Source organism: Hevea brasiliensis, chromosome 10 (assembly GCF_030052815.1).
Source record: "Hevea brasiliensis isolate MT/VB/25A 57/8 chromosome 10, ASM3005281v1, whole genome shotgun sequence".
Classification (NCBI taxonomy): domain Eukaryota; kingdom Viridiplantae; phylum Streptophyta; class Magnoliopsida; order Malpighiales; family Euphorbiaceae; genus Hevea; species Hevea brasiliensis.
The window spans coordinates 98784827-98804557 of NC_079502.1; the positions used below are offsets into that span (position 1 = coordinate 98784827).

The window sequence follows — 19731 nt, forward strand, 5'->3', positions numbered from 1 at the left end:
TATTCTCACTTTCCCTCCCAATTAGTAATTGGTTCACATCATTATCCAAGTCTAAAGCATGTATTATGAATACTTTAGGTCAGTCTTAGCATGAATCATATCATTAAGACATAGAACAAAGAAAAGAAATCAAGATTAGCCGTCAAGCAAATCCACCATCCATTATTATATAGCAAAGAAGCTATAGGAATTGAGTGCATTAATGTATTAATATTAGGATCATGGAAGCATCAATTAGTGCCTATGTTTATCATAATCATTCCCCTAATTCTACTTAAAACTTTTTTTCAAACCAAGTATCCTAGGTTTAAGTCGAAGTTAGATATCGGTCAAGTTCAAAAAATTTTATTATTAGGATATGCAACAGAGTTCTTTCAGCACATGCATCCTACTTATGATTAAGGACTTAATTATTCATTCATTTCTATTCATATATTTCAAAATTTGATCTTTTCTAAGATTTGACTGCTCGCACCATCCATAAATGGGTATAATTAAACAACCCCAACTCCCATTTGCAAGTCTAGAGGAAACTGATGCCGTTGGATGAGACAATTATATGATTGTCAAATCGGTAGTTCAACCTCAGGCAGTATTTGGTATAAACGAATTTCATAAAATTTTATAGAATTCATTTATAAATCTAATATTTAAATGTTTGGTTTAAATAAAAATTTATTTGTGATTTTTAATAATTAAATTTATGAAATTTATTATAATTAAACTAAATTTCATCAAAATTGATAAAATTTATAAATAAATTTTAAATTTAAAATTATATATATTTCAAGTAATAAAATTATCCTCTTATTTTATTTTATTTTATTTATTCCAAACATAAAATTTATTTCATTTGAAATGAATTATACATTTAATATAAAATATATCAAACAAAAATTCATTTGTAAATGAATTTTATCATGAAATTCATTTGTAAATGAAATAAATTTTACTATAGAATTGAATCAAACAATATCTTAGATTCCAGCATTCCATGATTTTCATCGAATAAACTAGATGTGGACGGTACAGAGAGTAGGACTGACCCTCTTAACTAATTTCCATGAAACCAACTTTTCTCATTAAGAAGCCCTCGAAGCTTGAAGCTTTTCATGCATTTTTCGATTACAAGTTGATACATATTATCTGCACTTTAAGATTCCAATATCAGAACTTGACCTTTACAATGTTTTTTTTTTTTATGACACCGTAGTAATAGAGCATAATTTTAACCAGTGAGCTTTTCCTACCTCTCCAACGACTATAATGATTGTTAGTGTTGCATATGCTTTTCAGTTGTTGAGAACATTAGTGAATCTTGAGGGAGTTACTCGCAAATTTTAGTTTGTATAGTTATTCCCCAACAACTACAACATCTTATCATCTAAGCATTTAGTGAGCTACATATGGAAATGTTAAAAATAACCATGTAAAGAGGAAAAAAAAAACATATAGTACAACAACAGGTCTTTCATTCTTACTCAGTACATATGTATATGTAGGAAAACTTTTTAAGTAAACAAACCCTTAGGCCTTAGCTGGCTTGCCAGTGTCATTGTAGATCCATATAGTTGTATATTAAAAAAAAAAAAAACATAGGAAATTGCAGCTGATGCTGATGAGTGCAATACTTTTTAGTCTGCCCCTGGATTTTAATGGTAATAACCTTAACTCTTGGTCTACAACTTTGCTGCTGCCTGCCAGTTTCAGCCGCATGCCCCTGCTAAGTGCAGAAAATAAAAATTTGAACTGTAGCATTACAGCGGACTATACAATTTCATGCGTAATTGTCACATAAATCAGATCAAGATCATGCAAAGTTAGTTTCTGTAATCAACTACTTTCAGCAATATATAGCATCTTTATTTGATTCGCTCGTAAATAGAAAAGACCACAACAATTCAGCATCAGTGCAGCTAAGAGCTTTTCCCGTGTTGAACTAGTTTTTTCAGGAGAAAAAAGTAACAAACTTTTCTAGACTGCATAATCATGGATATTTGCAGTTTCTCAAATGTCTGAAACATCCAAACCAGAAATCTAGAGTCTTTGAGTAATGGATCAAACACAATAAGAAGAAGGGAATGCTTAAAGTCAAATTCACGTATGTAGAACCATAAATCATAAAGTAACATTAATGAGACTGCTCAACTTCTAACTGGCTAGTTGATGGGTTTTTCTTGGCAATGTTGTGCTTGTTGTTGTGCATCCACACTTTGAGAACCCTTCTCTTAATTCCAATGTCTTGGCAAAATCGCTGCACAGCAGATTCTTCTAGCTTCTGCATTTTCCATCCAGCCTTCTCCGCAAAGCTGAGCATCTTTTGCTTTTGTTCTTCTGTGAACTTGGTCCTGAACCGCTTTCTCGGCTTCTCAACTGACCTAATTGCCGCTGCTCCATCTCCATTATCATCATCATCCTTCTCATCAGATTCTGAAGGGACAGAACCACTTCTATAGGAGACTATCATCTGGTGAGTCGGTGGGACCCTTGAGGAAAGGAAGGAGTTAGGACACCCTTGTGGTGATCCATTTATCCCATTGTGATGGCCCAAAATGATTTTGCTCCCAGAATTTCCGTGGATAGAAGAGTGATAAAAATCGTATAAGCACTCGCCTTCTATCTCTTTCCTGTGAAAGTTTCTGTGGCAACTGCAGGCTGAGCACTTTAGGGCCTCGAGGGTGCCTTGTTCACCACTTGGCATGAACTCACCACACCCATCTGTTGCATTCCCACCTATAGCCGCTGCATGGTTCTTGAGGCATTCCTTGTACCTCACCACTTTCTTGTATCGCCTTTGATCCTGCAGCTGCAGGCTCGAAGGGGCACCCGTAGGTTCATTGTAGGATAGTTGGGATGCTGCTGAAGTGATGATGTGGCAATTTTCTCTTGCATAACCGCCGTTTCTTGAGATGGGCATGTCCTCCTTTGCTGGACATAAGTTGTTCATTTCTTTTTCTCCCTCCATAATAAACAATTCGATATGTTACTTTTTTTGCGTGTTTTTTCTGTGAACTTGTTCGGCAGTTAGTCACCTAATTCTCCCTCAAAGCTAATACATATTTGTGATGGCAAAGGCTTGAAATGTCTACAAGGTGCGGACTTTTCTCTTTTTACTATTCCCTTATAAAGCCCAGGGAGAAGAGAAAAGAACTGGGGTGGATGTCTATAATGGAAAGGGCGAACCAAGGGTACGATGAAGATTATCAATGAACACAGGCCAAGACTAATTGAAGGAAGCTAGCATTGGATACTTTCTGAAAAATGTTCAGCTTAAATGTTTCTGATGGCCGGGATAAGTCACTGATATTGTACGTGCACTCTGCTTTTATGAAGAGAGAGAGCCAAGGTAATAGAATATAGAACAAATAGAGTTGCAGTGGTTAATTTTGCAAGTGAAGCAACAATGTAGAGCTTATATATAAATATATATTATTAAAGAGTGAGGGATGGCGTTGGGCTGAAGGGATTGAAGTTTTTAATGGTGGATTTAGCTAGTAAAGCAACTAATAGAAGCCTAACTAGGGTTCTAATTTATTGAGAGAGAGAGAGAGGGAGTTTTAAGCAGATAAAAATGAAGAGAGACAGAATTAAAAATAGGGTTTACTTGCTTTGCTTGCAACCATCAGTCATCAAACTTTGGACGTGTCACACACATTTGTTCTAAATGCAACTTAAAGGTTTCAGCTCCGAAATTAGTACAATAACTAGACATGGTTTCTTCCCAACAACCTGTAATATAAAATTGTGTACTCCAACATTTGAACCAAAACAGCTAAGAGACCAAGCAAGGCATGAAGAATATTGGTAGATAATGTTACTTTTATTCACTGAAGAAAATGATTGAAGGTATGATCATGAGTTTAGAAACTCTCAAGTAGATAATACTTGAAAGAGTTCATTTCTGTTAGTGTAGGTCTAGAGGCAGTGAATGCACTATGGAGGATGGTCTGACCTGACAAATTCGCAACATTAACTGTAGCCTGTTTCTATTTTCCAATTCAACTATGGTTCCTATTTCGCCAAACTTCGAAACCCATATTGACAGATCCCACAAACACCTGGCTTGAGAGCTTTACAATTGAATCAGGTGGGAATTGGTAATATGGCAGGTTTTAATTGGTGGTTCACTGATGCAGTGTAGTGAATCTTAGTTTGTCCTATTCCATATATAATTACAAAGTAGTGCTTTGGCTTAGCGTTGAAAGTGAGACAATAAGACTACTTTTAAGGGAAAAAGAAAATACCAGTGAAGGTGAAGCCCTAAGTGAAAATATGAGAGGTGAAATCCTTGTTGTTACGGGTCCCGGCCATGGCCATCTCTATCCCTGCATGCAACTCTGCAACCGTCTTACTAAACGTAACTTCCATATTACCCTCGTTACCTCCTCCACTCTCTCCCCTGCTATTCCCTCCTCTTTTACTCAAAACCCACTTACCAGTATCGCCCCCATCGCTCCCTCCGGCCAGCAATCCGCCCAAGACCTCCGCTTATACCTCACCAGCCGCTGCAATATATCTGATTCTCCCCCGCCTCTATGCGCTATCATTGACTTCCAAATGGGCTGGACAAAACATGTCTTTTGGAAATTTGATATTCCTGTCATCGGATTGTTTACTTTTGGCGCCTGTGCTGCCGCCATGGAGTGGGGAGCCTGGAAGGTCCAAGCTGAAGAACTCATGCCCGGTGAAGCCCGTTTAGTCCCGGGATTACCCCAAGAAATGGCGATTACTTGCTCCGATCTCAAAAGAAAAATTTTTGTGCCGCCTGGTGACGGCGGACTTGGGCGGGGCCCGCCAATGCCCGGAGACCGGCCCCCATGGGTGCCAGAAATAGAAGGCTCAATCGGGTTGATGTTTAACACGTGCGATGATCTCGACGGTCAGTTTATCAAATACATGGAGGATCAGATTGGTCTGCCAGCTTGGGGTGTGGGCCCACTTCTGCCCGAGATGTATTGGCAGCCGTCGGATTCGCTGATTCACGACCAAGAAATAAGGGAGCCCAAACGGCAATCTAATTTAACAGAGGGTGAAGTGATCCAATGGTTAGAGACGAAGCCACGAGGCTCCGTATTGTACGTTGCTTTTGGCAGCGAGGTGGGTCCTACTATGGAGGAATATCAACAATTGGCAAATGGATTAGGAGATTCGACCCGACCGTTTATCTGCGTGATACAACCCGGAAAAGGCTCTTGCGGGTTGGATAAAAAGGTTGGAGATAGAGGTTTGGTAATATATGGATGGGCACCACAGCTGCTGATACTGAGCCACGCTTCAACGGGCGGATTTCTATCGCACTGTGGATGGAATTCCACCATGGAGGCCATTGGACTTGGGGTACCCATTTTGGCTTGGCCCATTAGAGGTGACCAATTCTATAATGCCAAGCTGGTAGTTAATTATCTCAAGTTAGGGTATATGGTAAGTGATGATTTATCAGAAACGGTTAAAGAGGATGACATAGTTAAGGGAATTGAAATGCTGATGGGAGATGAAGAGATGCACAATAGAGCAATCCTTATCAAGGCAAAATTGAGAGATGATGGTTTTCCAGCAAGTTCTGAGGCAGGATTGGATGCCTTTAGGGGATTTATCTTGAACCAAAAAGCAATTATTTACTAGTAATTGTCTTCTCCTTATAATTAATATAAATGCAGATTATTTATTGCATCTAGGATAAGACATCAAGAATGGCTTGTTCTCCACTTGCACATTCTTTATACTACTCTTCCCACTTCAGTTTGAGTGGGGATTCAAGATGCAAGCATTTTCTTTTGTATATTTATAAAGGATTATTGTTTTTGAAGTAATTCAATTGACTGCTTAGCATAGCCAAGTCTTGAACTCTGCAACCAGATTTTGAAGAAGAGACCTGTGCTTCTGTAAAATAATTATCGAATGAATCTTAATCTCAGAAACTATAATAATGCAAAGCCAAGCATAGCACAAAGGAACATACATGGGCTTCATAGATAAGGTACATATATGTTACTTGCAAGGCAGGAAATAAACAAAAGTGAGCCTTTAGTTAGCCTTAAACGATACCTAATTGCTTCTTAGGCTTTGCTTTCAAACTTATTGTAGTATACATGTAATTCTGCATAGTTGTTCTACCCATTTCTATAGACAATTCTCGCTCCATTAATTCATCTAGCAAAAACTTTCTACTTCTCTCATCATTTTCAGCTCTTAAAGGAAGCATGTTTCCAGAAGCATCAGAAAAATGAAAGTGAAGCATTGATTGAAGACCTTGACACAAAATTGAAATAGAAAGACCACTAGGAATTGAGATGGGGATTGTACCCATCATGATTATGTGACAACCTGTATTGGTCTGGTAAGATTTCTCACCAAACCAACTCCTAATGAAACCCTTTAGCTTATTTCAACATAAGCAAAGTATTGATAGGTTGTCAAGCTTCCTGCAGAAATAGGAATTTTACTGGTGAGATCATTATTTTGATGACACCATATCTGTTAGAATGATCCACGATCCAACTGTTTAAGGTAAGAGATCCTGGAAACTTGTCTTCAGATATGTAATAGGCTCTCCAAGTTATCGATGGAGGAATCCAGCCCGTGAGATCATATGACATGAGGGATATGGCCACTGAAAATATTTTCTTCACGCAGGTAAAGTTGAGAAATATGAGAGGGAATACCCCCACTGATTGGCAGTCAAATCTTTAGTAGGAAAATCTGAAAAAATTGAAGATTACCCATTTGTGAAGGAATTGTTCCAAACATCAAGACTAAATGGAAGAGATTTCCAAGCGATCAGCACGTATTCCCATAAAGAGAGGAGAGATTGACTTTGGTTGCCAACACACGCCTTCTAATTTAGAGGAGCATAATCAATGCTTCATCTCTAACAGATGGTCAAGATATCGCATTTGAACAATTGAACTGACCTCGCTAAGCATATATATTACTGCAAACTCACCAACTCTTTCTAATGCATTGATGACATAAAAATGGCAACACAAAATAATAAAAACAATAAATAAAACATCATTACACAAAGCACAAATTTATAAGGAAAAACTTAGATAAACCCGGTTCATCGTGAACTCAAGATACAAATATTTAATTCTAGTCTCACCATACATGTTATGTCGAATTTCCCCAGATTTACCAATATACAACTTAACAAACTTTCCAACTTAAGGTTTGCGGAATGAACCTTATTTATCCATGAATGGAGAATTAAACAGACATCGATGCAGTAACACAATTGTAGAATGATTCATTTGGCTGCATTAAACTGGTAAGAAGCATAAGAAAGGGTACCATTGCTCCAGCTGTGGTGCACAAGCTTGGCCTTGGCATTTTCGCCTGCAGCACCCATGGCCACATGCAATGGGTAAAAGTGGTCTGGCCAAGGATGAGCCATTTTTGCGTGCGGTGCCTTCACATAAAAGTCATTCACATCGTTGTATCTGCTTAGAAAGCAAAGAGAAACAGTATTCCATAAAATAGCCCTTGAAATTAGGAAGTTCTCATTGTTTAAAATTTCATGTCCTCAAAAACCGAGCATGGAGAAAGCAAACAAAAGAAGTCACTCGAAAGATATACTTAATAATTTTAGTTATAAATGATTATTGTACTCTATATATATATATATATATATATATATATATATATATATGCTTAAATTATAATTATAATTATAATTATATTTTATAATTAAATATTATATAATTAATAATTATTAATTTAATATATTTAATTTTAAATTATATAATTTAAAAATAACTAAAATAATATTATATGATATTAAGTAACCCACTTCAAAATTTAAATATTAATTTAAATATAATTTTTTATAAAAATAATTACATTAAATTGTTTCAATAATCCAAAATCGAATGGTATTAAACAGAACCTAAATTTATAAACCCATAACCATACCAAACCGAAATCAAAACAACCAAAAAAACAGAACCAAAACCATAATAAAATGTGGTTTCGGTTCCTGTTCTAGATAACACTAGCTAGCCCTCTTATTTTTCCTGTAGAAAACATCCTACTAAAAACACTGTGCACAGTCTAGGCTAATCCATGAAACAATAACTCTAGTTAAGATTGCCATCCTTATAAAATTGAAGGAATATCAATGGGATATTATATTAGCAAAGGACATACAGATGGAGAATTGAAACAATCTTGGATCAAAGAATTACCTTCCTTGAAGAAGAGCATCTTTAAGCCAGGAATCAAACTCTAATGCCCAAGGAGGAGAGGAAGAGCCACTGGGTTTAATGGCCCTCAAGTTGTGAGTGGTGGATCCAGAACCAATTATGAGAATGCCTTCCTCCTTGAGAGGGGCTAACGCCCTGCCCATGTTATAATGGTAGGTGCCATCTTTATCCGACTGAATAGAGAGCTGGCAAACTGGGATATCAGCCTCCGGATACATGAACATCAGCGGAACCCATGCACCATGGTCAAGCCCCCGTTTTTTATCCTCATCAACACGCTTAAACCCAGATGCCATGAGCACTTGTTTCACCCTCTTCGCCAACTCCGGAGCTCCAGGCGGCGTATACTTGAGCTGGCAATATTAATGCGGGAAATTGATGTTAGAAACTAGAATATCCGAACATGATCAATCAATCAAACTCAAAATTCACAAAATAAAAATACCAACCAAAGAGATAAGAGAATTCGAAAATTTGGTAGGTAGGACTACCTTATACATGGCGTCGGGGAAGCCATAGAAGTCGTAGATGGTGTCGTTGAGGTCAACGACGTTAACGGCGGGCTCACGGGTATCCCAGTGGCCGGAAATGATTAGAATGGCCTTTGGCCTGTCTTTATATGTATCGTGCCGCCAGGATTGGAAGAAATGCCTTGCCGGTATGCTCTCGTCTATTGCCATCAACGGCGATCCATGCGATAAGAAAAAAGTCTCCGTGACAGCCATTTTCCAATATTTTGCAACCAAAAGAAAACCAATTCACAAGTCACAAACCGTGCTGACTTTTTTTTTTATATATCAAATGACTGTTTTAATTCGCGAAATTTTCGCTGTTAGGCAGCTAACGTAAGGGAGATTATTAGGTGCACCTAACCGGAGCACAGTATAAACTAAGTTTAATTGAAAATATTTTAATTAATTAATTAATAATTTATATAAATAATATATTTTTTTATTAATCTTTTTATTTTAAATTTAATAATGATAAGACATATTTATGTTCTGAATTTTATTTTATATTAGCATTAAGTTTTTATAGTTTGCATTCCATATTTTAAGCCTTTAAATTTTTAATTTGTTAGCATTATATTTTTTTTTTAACTATTTATTTGCGCGTTTACTTCATTGTAGTGTTTGACAAATTGAAGAGAAAAAGTGGTTTGATGTAGAAAAGAAAAAAATTAAAAATTGTAAAACTCTAATCCTAAAAATAATACATAAAATCATCTTAAAAAAACTATAATGCAACACCTCTATATTGATTCTCTCCCTTATCTAAATAAAAAAAAAATTCAAATTTGTGAAGAAATTAGAAATCACTTTTACTTGGGATTTGCCTTCGACTCTTTCTTCAAGAGCTCGACCTCATCAAAGGCAACACTTATTACTTCACTACTTAATTTTTTAGGTTTTATTAATTAATAGAAGCTAATTTATTATTTTGTTCCTTTTTTTTTTTTTTTACTTCTTTTACACTTATCTATTCGTTTAAGTGAAAAAGGATTTACCGTTTGTTAAAATGAAGAGTTTAATGTTAACATGAAGAAAATTCCAAAGATAAAATATGCGTTTAGCCATTAATAACTAAATATTTTATCAGATTATGAATTTTAAAATCACAACAAATCGATTTAATAATGGAAGGTTTTTGGTTGAGCGCTCGTCACCAACCACGCAACATTAAATTTTGCGGTTGAAGGAGCCATTCACCAAACGTATCTAACATTTCAGGATTTTTGTACCTACAAAATAAATTCAATAAATTCTTAAAATTATATTCAAAAGCAGTTATTTTATATAAATAATTTGCATAAAATAATAAATATATCATCACAATTATTAAAATTATTAAATAGTTGTTATTTTATGAAAGCTAGAAAGTTATATAAATACACACACATGAGCATTGCTTGTTTGGCAGTGCTGGCACAAAAAGGGCGTCAAAATATAAGAAACATGTACCATATGATTCTTGAACGATATATCCATTTGAAAACAACACAAAAACGTGTAGATTAAGAAGAAACCAAACAAGTTCTTAAAAAAAAAAAAAACGATTGTAAAAAATTATCTTTCACATTCACAAAGGCTGATACCTATCGTAGAAAGCCCTCTCCCCACTCAGAAATGTCTCAATTCACTAGAAACGGAACCCTACGCGGATCTTCAAAGTGAAAATGTAGCATGGACATAGCAGAATGCCTCCCATTCAGAATATACACTGGAAAACAGAATCTATTGCTGAGGGTATCAAACAGGGCCTGGAAAACAGATATCAAATTATTAGTTGGCCATGCCTTAGTGGAAAAGAAACTACAAATTTCCTATGACACACTTGTTATGTATGTGATCAAACTTTGATGTGTGTTAACCAACAGCTAAACAAAACTTAAATTACAAAACTAGTTGCCCTCTTAGGGTTGAGATTGAAAAAGCTGTTTAGTTATTTTTAAGTTCTTATATGCAAATTTAATTTTAAATCAACTTTTAATACTTTCTAACTAACATATTTAAGGACAAAAGTGAGCAAACGGTCTGTTCAATTCTGAACAAAAATACTAAAAAGGAGAAAATATAAAAACTGAATTAAACCAAAATAAACTGATTTGTATCAGTTCTTCTACATCTTTTTCTGTTCCTCAACATTCAAAACACCCTTATCTTTCTCCCTTTTTTTTTCTTCTTCGGGGGGGGAGGGGGGGGGAATGCCAAAATTCCAATAATCTACAACTGAGATTAAAAGATCCAAATGCTAACATTTCAACAATCAAGCACCAGGATGTAGGTGCAATTAATAAATAATATAATATAATATAACATAAGAAATTGAAAATTTCAAGATGTCATTTTTATTTGGGGGAAACAGAGAAATCTCAAATCCAGCATGGATTAATTCTATATATCAAAAATGAAACTGTATTTCAATACTTAATTCCTTAAATAACAACTAGATTGCAGACAAATCTGTGTTTGAAACCCACATCAACTTGATTGAGAAGAAGTCATGCAAATCAAAGTCAACAGACAAAAAATTAAAACCAAAAAAATTTCCAAACAAAATAGATTATACAAAGATTTTTGAAAGCTTTGGAATTCAAAGTTATGCAAATCGAAGTCTCCAGCTCTTCTAATCCCGTTGATTTGGAGGAGGACAGCAGTTGACTGTGCTGAAACACTGATGATGGCCAATGAAAGTCAAAAAGGAGAGAATAGAGGAGACGGGAGGACGGGAGGACTGAAGGAGGCTAGAAGGGGAAGAAATAAAAAGCAGAGGAAGAAGGAAGGGAAAGAAAATCAACAGCCAAGGAGAAGAACCTGGAGCCTAGAATCAAAAGAAATAGTGGAGAGTGAGTGTCAAGAGGAGAGGGGACAGCAACACGGCAAGAGGACAGGAGTCAAGGATGAGGAGAGGACTCAAAGGAGAGCAGGAGCTGTTGACATCTTGAGGAAGTAGAAGAGAGTAGGAGGAGTTGGCTGCATAAGTGTTAGGAGGCTGGGAGAGGAATTGAGGATAAGATTAAGATGTAAACCTAAAATGTAAGCGTAAATATAAAACTCAAAATGCAGTGTTTTTACTAAATTTAACTAAAACTTTTTACTACAAAATGAAATTGAACTAAATAAACCAATTTATTAAAAATAAGAGTCAAACCAATTTTTCAAAAAACAAAACTGAAATTCTAAATTAGATTAATTTGGTCAGTTTTTTCGAATTCTGCTCACTCCTATTTAAGGAGGTGTTTTTTTAACAATAACGTCAAACAGACTCTAAAATGGCAAATATGAATTATATGATATATGAAACTAGCACATTATCCACCATGTCTCAAAAATTAACATACAAGTGTCACTTCTTCAAGTGTTGGCAAGTGCAAATACAACCTAGCATCAAGTCATTTAGAATCTAGTCAACACAACCTCTAGCTCTTCATTAGGGGGAAAACTCATTTTCGGAACAAAATAAAGGGCATTGCTAGGTACCCAAAGCTCCTTACTTTGTGAGGTCAAGGGATGGCCATCTATCATATGAACCTTCCCCTTGCTTTTTAAAGAGATTGCCCGTGACTTTCCAGACACAAAAGAGCAACCTTACCATTATGCCAAGGCTCTACCCTTGAAGAGCTCCACATATGCATAAGAAATTAACAAGGCACAGTGGACATCCTACGAAAAAGAAATAAGATTGTTTTACCTGAAGTCCTCCTCATTCTCTTCCTAGTAGATGCTCTCTTAGTAGTTTTTAACAATTCAGTACCAACGGTAGCATAAGTTCTGAGCTTCTCAAGAATCCTCCTCTCACTCACACGCAACATCAAAGAATGGTACAACTTCCTTTCTTTCCTGCTACACTTTTCCAGAGCTTCTATATCATCCTTCATTGAACTTAAACCATACAAACTCTCCCTCTTGTCGGCAAGCCACAAAAGAGCACTACAAACGCTTTCTGTCAGCAACAAATCTTTATTAACTTCTGACCCATTTTCCCATGAGATATTGCATTTCTCTGACAAAATTATGCTGATGGGTTCCTTGTGGTTACAGGCAGTTGAAAATGCTAGATCCAATTTGCAATAGTCATCCTCTGGTAACAGCATTATGTACAATAAAATCAACAACTCAACTTGTGGTTCCCCATTAAACGAGATCTCAAAGTATTCAGCATTGTGGCTAACACATCCAGAGTAATCTAATTTTCTCCAAAGGGACAACCTTGCTCTGCTATATCGGCCAGAGAACAATGATGAACTCCAGTAAAGTACCAACTCCAAGTCAATATTGACAATGTCATAAGGATTATCTGGTTCTGTGAACCCATATCTATGAAGCAATGCAGCATTACCAGCGAACCCATAGGTATTAAAGATCTGAGAGGATATCAAAACGAACAAACATAAAAAAGAGGGACAGATATGACAAAAGTGTTTTTCTAAATCAAGGAAGACGTATTTTAAACATAAATAACTACTTCCAATTAATAAATCATCAAACAAGGCAGTTAATGTAGTGCACAACACATCTGATTGTGACAACAAAAGGAACACTTTTTGTTCTTGCAGTTTACAAAATTAAGCACCACAAAAAAACCCCCTATTAATGCAAGTATTCCACATAGAAACAACATGAGGTAGATTGATTCAGGTTAATCTCAAGATAGAACTAATCCAAGAAAAACTCAATTCTTAGATTTTCATTCCACAATAACACATTTATTGTTGAATCTAACCAACTCAATCAATGTAAACATCAAGTTGATAGGAATGACTTGTTCATCATTCCATTTTGTCAAATGCCAAATACATATAGATAGAGGAACTCAACCCTAGTTATTAAATTTATAAGAAAATCAAAGCAGTAGAATGAAATAATTGAATATTCTTCCTAGTAAGAACCATAAAATTATTAATATCTTATATTAGGCCTTTGCCAACGTCCTTCACAGTGTGTTTTGCCAAAATACCTACCCCTCATCATTTCCTACAATAAAAGCAGTGTGCAATCAGCTTGATAAAGGTGAAAAAAATCAAGTGACTAGTGTTTTGTCAATCCAGTTGATAGGACCGGAGTTGAATATTAGGTTAACTTACCCAAATAGCACTTAGCTCCAATGCCACCAAGAAAATATGAGGATGTTAAAACTAGACATAGAAGCCCATGCAAGGTTAACCATAATGTATTGAAAAAGGAAACAGAATTGAGGAATATAATTGTGCTAATTAAATTTGCTTTCCTGTTTGGCCTAAATTATATTATTGATTTGAATCAAATGTACTTCACAAAGTCCTGCAAAGTGCAACATGTTAACGCCAGACACACAGGCAAATCCAAACTCCAATGAATTGAATCCCAACAACTGCAGCATAGCTAACACAACCACCTCTCTGACTTTGGACCACAACAGCTACAAGTAAACTAGTTGAAAAGGTCCATAGATTCGCTTAAAATAAAAATTCCAAAAGATTCATCAAGCTATAAATATCTCAACTCTCTGATCAACCAAGATCCACATTTCCCAAATCATGTTACGAATCAATGGAACAAATCCTTCAAATTATTCAAACCGGTAATTTTGAAGAGGCGATACAAAATACAGACCTCAGCTCCAGTCTTGACATCCTTCACCATTATCATTTCCAACACGTTGGAATCATCTGAAGTGCAGCCCAATGCATTTGCTGGCTCCCCATTAACAGCACTTTCAGTATAAGAATCATTGTTGTTGCCCTCTTCATCTTCATCATCAGACTTAGAATCAAAAGTCCCACAAGTGAAGTGGACATCCTCAGCTTGGGTCTTGTGATTAAAGCTGCATTATATTTAAGATATAACTGAGATTAATGAAAGAATGAGGCAACTTTCAAGTTATAAACTAGGATAACACACCACACTGCTAATAGCAAGACTAGGTGCATCTCAAGAATCAACCATCTTCAAGTAGAAATAGGCATACTTACAGGTCTGCCAAAGGAACCATTCCAAACCCATGATAATCATCTATCTGAAAAGAACGAGAAGCAACAAGAGTCCTTGCAGCAAAATATTGCTCAGCACCAAAAAAATCTGGAACAAGATGTAGGGCATCCACGAGAGGCATTATGCTCTCTTTCCAATCATCATATATCAGAGCTTTGTCTTCTTTCACAATCTGCCTACATGAGTAAAAGAAGAAATTACTGTCAAATGATATATAACAAAGAGAGTTGTAAATTTTTGTGGGTTTTATACCTTGTGGAGCTCAGTGCCTGGAAGAAGGTGATCAACTTCATCAAGAGTCCAAACCAAGGGCAGGCACTCTCTGTCGGGCAAGAGCTGAAGATAGGCAGCCCAGGGAGACTTATTGCCTAAGCTCTTCTCATACATAAGTGCCACAGAAAGTCCCAAACAACCGTCAAGACAGGCAGCTCGGATCAAGTCGCGTGCACCACTGGTCTTAATGGTGAGGCAGGCGGCCTTTGGAATGGTGGCAGCCACCTCTCCTTCCGTCAAATCCCTCAATGCTTTCACAGAGACGCCTTGTTCAGGAGTGTCGATGAACCCAATTGCATCGCTGCTCCACTCGATACCTTGGGAGTTCATCCACCGCTTGAATGCCCTCAATCGCCTGCTTTTTTTATATAGGGGAAATTGTTAGGGAATTAACAAAAAACCAAAAATGGGAAAGTTAAGAAATGACACTACCTGGAGCTGGAGGCCATGAAATTGTCAGCCTGAGCTCTCCTTTTCGGCTGCGGCACTGATATTTGATAGGGTTGTGTTTTTATTGGGTCGGGTTTCGATTATCGCGCGCGCTCTTTACACAGAGTTTGGAATTCTACCGGGCAAGTTTTGTAGTTCATTTGGAACGAGTTCATGTTAAAAAATTATAATTTTCTATCAAATTTAAACCTAATTTTTTTTAAAAAAATTATATCTAAAAAATGTATAATAATTAAATTCATATGTCTCGTAACACGTGAAAATTATATAATAACAAAAATAATATAATTAATAAATGCATTATAAGTTTAATTATGAAAAATACATATCTTACGTCCTTAATATTAATGATAAATAGATAAAAAGTTTATTTGTAATTTCCTGACGACGAATTGAGTGAGGGCGAGGATTTGGGTGGGGACTTTTTCGCCAGCGAGCAGAGCAAGGTGAGCTTCTTCGAGAGAATTGATTTATTTTTTAATTTATTTATTATTATATAATATAAGTTTATTTATTAAAAATAAATTATAAGTTAAATATTTAAGTTTTAAACATAATTTTAGTAATGTATTTATATTTTTTTATTATAATATTTAAATATATAAAAATAAATTATTTTTTAATAAAAAAAATAATATTTATTATACAGTATGGGTAATGGGATTTGAAATGATATAGAAATCTAAACGATGTTAAAAAAAAATTAATCAAGTTCAAAATAAGTCAGATCGAGTTCAGTTCTAAAATAAGAGTTATCCTTATTTAAGATAAAGTTTTTTTATAATGATATTTTAGTCAAAAAAATGTTGTTGTGTAAATTTTGTACAACTCATTTTAAATTTTATAATTTTGATAAAAAAATTATTTTAATTATAATGAATTTCTATAATTGGATATTGAAAAAAAAAAACTAAATACATAAAACATGAAGCTCAATTAAATTTCATAAAATTTTGCGTTTTCGAATTGAAGCTCTCCATGCGAGTGGAATGAATAGAATCGGTTTATAGTTATTAAAGCAACGGACAGTTAAATTTATAATAATCAAATGTATTTTATATATTTACAGGAACGAAGAGAGTAATTAAATTTATAATGTTGATTGAAGCATGTCTTAATAAAAATATTTTTAATTATAATAATTATTTTTAAAAAATTAATATTAATAATTTAATTTAATAAAAGGTAACGTAAAGAAAAAATACATTAAAAGCATTAATTATATGAATATTTTTTCTATTAAGAAAAAAAAATATATGGATGCTTAAAAATTTTAATTTATTTTTTATTATTATGAAATTAAAAAAATAATTATCATGAATCTTGGCATATCAAACTGTTTCGGGTCTGGTAAATATAATATATATTCACTTAATTTTAAGACTGTTTATGAAAATTATTAAATTTTAATTTATTTTATAAAATTTATTGAATTTAAATTTAATTTTATAAAAATTACTGTGATAAGAAATTAAAAGTTTCTAAATTAACATGTTGACTTGTTAACTATTTTCAAATAAAATTATATTATATTATTTTATTAACTTCTTTAAAAAAAATAAGAAAAAAGATGCATAAAAGCATATAATTAGCCTTATAGCTGTCAAATTCTTCTTCTTTCTCTGTTTTTTCTTTGCCATTAATCACTAATTATGTAACTTTATTTATAAAATAATAAATTAATCTGAAAATATTTAATTTTAGGTCATAGTAACTCTTATTAAATTAAATTAAAGTTCAGTGAATTCTATAAAAAAAAATTAAAATTCAATAATTTTTATGAAAATACTTATAAAATTGAATGATCGCGTGTGATAATTATGTGTTTCAGGTCATATCTTGCTCCCCTATATTAACACAAGTATAAATGGATTTAATACTATATTTGGGATGGAGTTTTTAAAGGTAAGATATAGAATTTTAAGGTGTTAAGCTTGTTTGAGAGTAAGATAAAACTTCATTGTGTTGATCTAGGGAAGCAAGATATGACTTGAAACGCGTAATTATCACAAACGATCACTCAATTTTATGAGTATTTTAATAAAAATCACTGAATTTAATTCTTTTCACAAAACTTATTTATTTTCAATTTGATTTTATAAAAGTCACTGTGATTAGATATTACTGTTTTTTGGATCAACTTGATGACCTGACATTATTTTACAAAGAAAATTACTTATCTCCGCCATGGTTTTTTCTGACCCCGCCCAACCTAAAAACTGATGAAAACAGAGAATTAAGGGTTTAAAGTTCAACCGAAATTGAATTGGGGTTGAATCGGTGTATGTTAAATAAATATTATAAAATTAATTCTTTCTCCAAAAATAATAATACTATATTTTTACAATATATTTTATTAAAAGTTATTAAAATAAAGATAAGTAAATTTTAATTGTAATAGGTAAATCTAAAATATATATTTAGAAGTTTAAATTTTAATTGTAATATGTGAATCTAAAATATATATTTAGAAGTTTAAATTTTTAATAATAATATTTTATAATAAAAAAAATTATAATAAAATTTTGATAACAATAAATTTTATATCAATACAATATAAAATTTAATGTATTTAAACTTTATAAAATAATAAATAGATGAAAATTTATATTAACAAAATAAAAATAAATATATAATTTAAGCTTAAAGTAATTAAATAAATTATTTACACTATTATAGCAAATGGTGGGAGTTGGTCAGGTCACAAAAGGGCAAATCTCCTTACACAGGTCATGAGTTCAATACTAAAAAATGTGCAAGGTTCAAAAAACAAACCAAACCAATCAGTAATCTGGTTTCTGATTAACTTGGTCCGATTAATTAGGCTGATATGGCTTTGATAACCTTGATCCCCACCCTCGCGCAAAACATCATTTACATGACGCTAAGACCTAGTTCCTCGAAGATCCACGTCAAGTCGATGCCTTTTTCCTTCCTTTTGTTATGTCTCGCCCAAGAAAACTATCTTGTCCTAAGTTACTTGCTTGATGAAGCCTCGTTGTCACTCGACGAAGCCTTTGTCATGTCTTTATGCATGACTTTATTTTTCCATTTATTCAAAGTACGTGTAGTTGTAAGTGTAAAGTGCTTGATTTGATGATTAAGATTTGGATTTGTTGAAATTTTGTTAGTTGGATTGTTAAAATTTGTTAGTTTTAATTTTTTTATGGTAATAGCAAGAAAATTTTTGAGATTCCATATTGATATTTGCAAACGTCTCACCTGAATTTCTCAGTTAATTTATGAACTCTATTGGAAACAAAATTTTGGTAAGCTCCACGTTTCCCAAAATTGAATGTAACACCCCGTTTGCATAGCCTGGTAGATTTCACTGTTCCGGTGACCGGTGTCGGTCCGGACAATTAAGGGGATTAGAACCACACTTAAGACAACTAGATAAACCATAAACACAAATAATTAGTAATGTTCAATTAGTTAAGTATAAACAAGAAAAACAGAACAGAAGAAGTTAAACTAGCCGAGAGTCACAGCGATGGGTGACCTTCTCGGGAATGACTGCGAAGTCATTTTAAACTCAAATTTCGAACCGTAAAATATGACGCCGCGGTCCTTAGGACCCTTATGGACACAGTGGAAAAGAGAAAATCACGAAAAAGAACTGTTAAGTCAGTCAAATAATTAGGTCAGGGAACCGAAAGAAATATGGAATTATTTGCAAACCGGGATGAACCGGCGAGGGGCAATTTGGTCAATTGACCCCGAGAGCTGACTCCTGACCTAACTGTCAAATAAAATCGGAGAAAAGAAAATTTTGGAATCGAGAATTAAATTAAAGAACTAATAGAAAAATAAAGGAAAAAGAAAAAGAAAATGAAATATGACTTATAACATTATCTAAATGACATCATACATGATGTCAAAAATATAATTTATTTTATTAAAGTTGACTAAGTCAAAATTTAAGATAATTAGAGTTAAAAATAAATAAAAAAGAAATTGTTGGGTTGTCTTCTTCATTTGGCCGAAATCCTCTCTCTCTTCCCTCTCTCTTATTTCATTTTCTACCATTGATAAGCCTCATCAAGCTTTTGAAACCCTAAACTAAACATGTTTCCCCCTAAAATTCTCCACCTAAACTTCATTCTTGCATCTTGAAGAGTATAGAGGAAGCATAAGAAAGCAAGAAGAAGAAGAAAGAAAAGAACAAAAAGTGAAGATCAAAGGCTTCACCTAAGGTTGGTATTCTAACCTTCAATTTCTATTTTAAGTGCATGCTTGTTACTTAAATGAGCTTAGAATTCATTAAATGAAATGAAAATATGGGGGAAGGACTATTATTGAATTTTCGGCCAGCTTGAAGGGAGTATGAATTGCTT

The 19731-nt window shown here is 34.0% G+C and overlaps 4 protein-coding genes across 10 annotated transcripts; 1 reads left to right on the forward strand and 3 right to left on the reverse strand.

Annotated features, from left to right (window-relative positions):
* Positions 1 to 1450: 1450 nt before the first annotated feature.
* LOC110668284 (extradiol ring-cleavage dioxygenase) lies at positions 1451 to 9005 on the reverse strand. Of its 5 annotated transcripts, none has more exons than XM_058128450.1 (4): positions 8693 to 9002; positions 8184 to 8554; positions 7291 to 7439; positions 1451 to 1720 (listed from the first exon to the last, which is right to left on the reverse strand). In XM_058128450.1, exons 1-4 carry the CDS (start codon positions 8924 to 8926, stop codon positions 1707 to 1709), a joined length of 768 nt encoding a protein of 255 aa, XP_057984433.1. In that variant the 5' UTR covers positions 8927 to 9002; the 3' UTR covers positions 1451 to 1706. The 5 variants fall into 5 exon arrangements, with proteins under 5 accessions (XP_057984433.1, XP_057984432.1, XP_057984430.1 ...); XM_058128449.1 differs by having other exon boundaries at positions 1451 to 1723; XM_058128447.1 differs by lacking the exon at positions 1451 to 1720 and adding an exon at positions 5768 to 5880 and having other exon boundaries at positions 8693 to 9005.
* LOC110668283 (zinc-finger homeodomain protein 4) lies at positions 1825 to 3319 on the reverse strand. Its single transcript, XM_021829463.2, has one exon. The coding sequence runs from the start codon at positions 2963 to 2965 to the stop codon at positions 2132 to 2134; it is 834 nt and encodes a 277-aa protein (XP_021685155.2). The 5' UTR covers positions 2966 to 3319; the 3' UTR covers positions 1825 to 2131.
* Positions 4273 to 5810, forward strand: LOC110668282 (UDP-glycosyltransferase 73C6). Its single transcript, XM_021829462.2, has one exon. The coding sequence runs from the start codon at positions 4273 to 4275 to the stop codon at positions 5620 to 5622; it is 1350 nt and encodes a 449-aa protein (XP_021685154.2). The 3' UTR covers positions 5623 to 5810.
* Positions 9006 to 9801: 796 nt separating the features above from the next.
* LOC110668309 (ribosomal lysine N-methyltransferase 3) lies at positions 9802 to 15656 on the reverse strand. 3 transcript variants are annotated; one of them, XR_009140406.1, is made up of 7 exons: positions 15377 to 15656; positions 14924 to 15302; positions 14653 to 14843; positions 14294 to 14504; positions 12393 to 13065; positions 10297 to 10461; positions 9802 to 9942 (listed from the first exon to the last, which is right to left on the reverse strand). XR_009140406.1 is itself a non-coding variant. In XM_058128451.1 (6 exons), the coding sequence occupies exons 1-6, from the start codon at positions 15391 to 15393 to the stop codon at positions 10451 to 10453; spliced, it is 1482 nt and encodes a 493-aa protein (XP_057984434.1). In that variant the 5' UTR covers positions 15394 to 15656; the 3' UTR covers positions 10082 to 10450. The 3 variants fall into 3 exon arrangements, 2 of the variants coding, with proteins under 2 accessions (XP_057984434.1, XP_021685194.1); XM_058128451.1 differs by lacking the exon at positions 9802 to 9942 and having other exon boundaries at positions 10082 to 10461; XM_021829502.2 differs by lacking the exon at positions 9802 to 9942 and having other exon boundaries at positions 10082 to 10461; positions 14924 to 15299; positions 15377 to 15654.
* Between the last annotated feature and the right edge of the window lie 4075 nt (positions 15657 to 19731).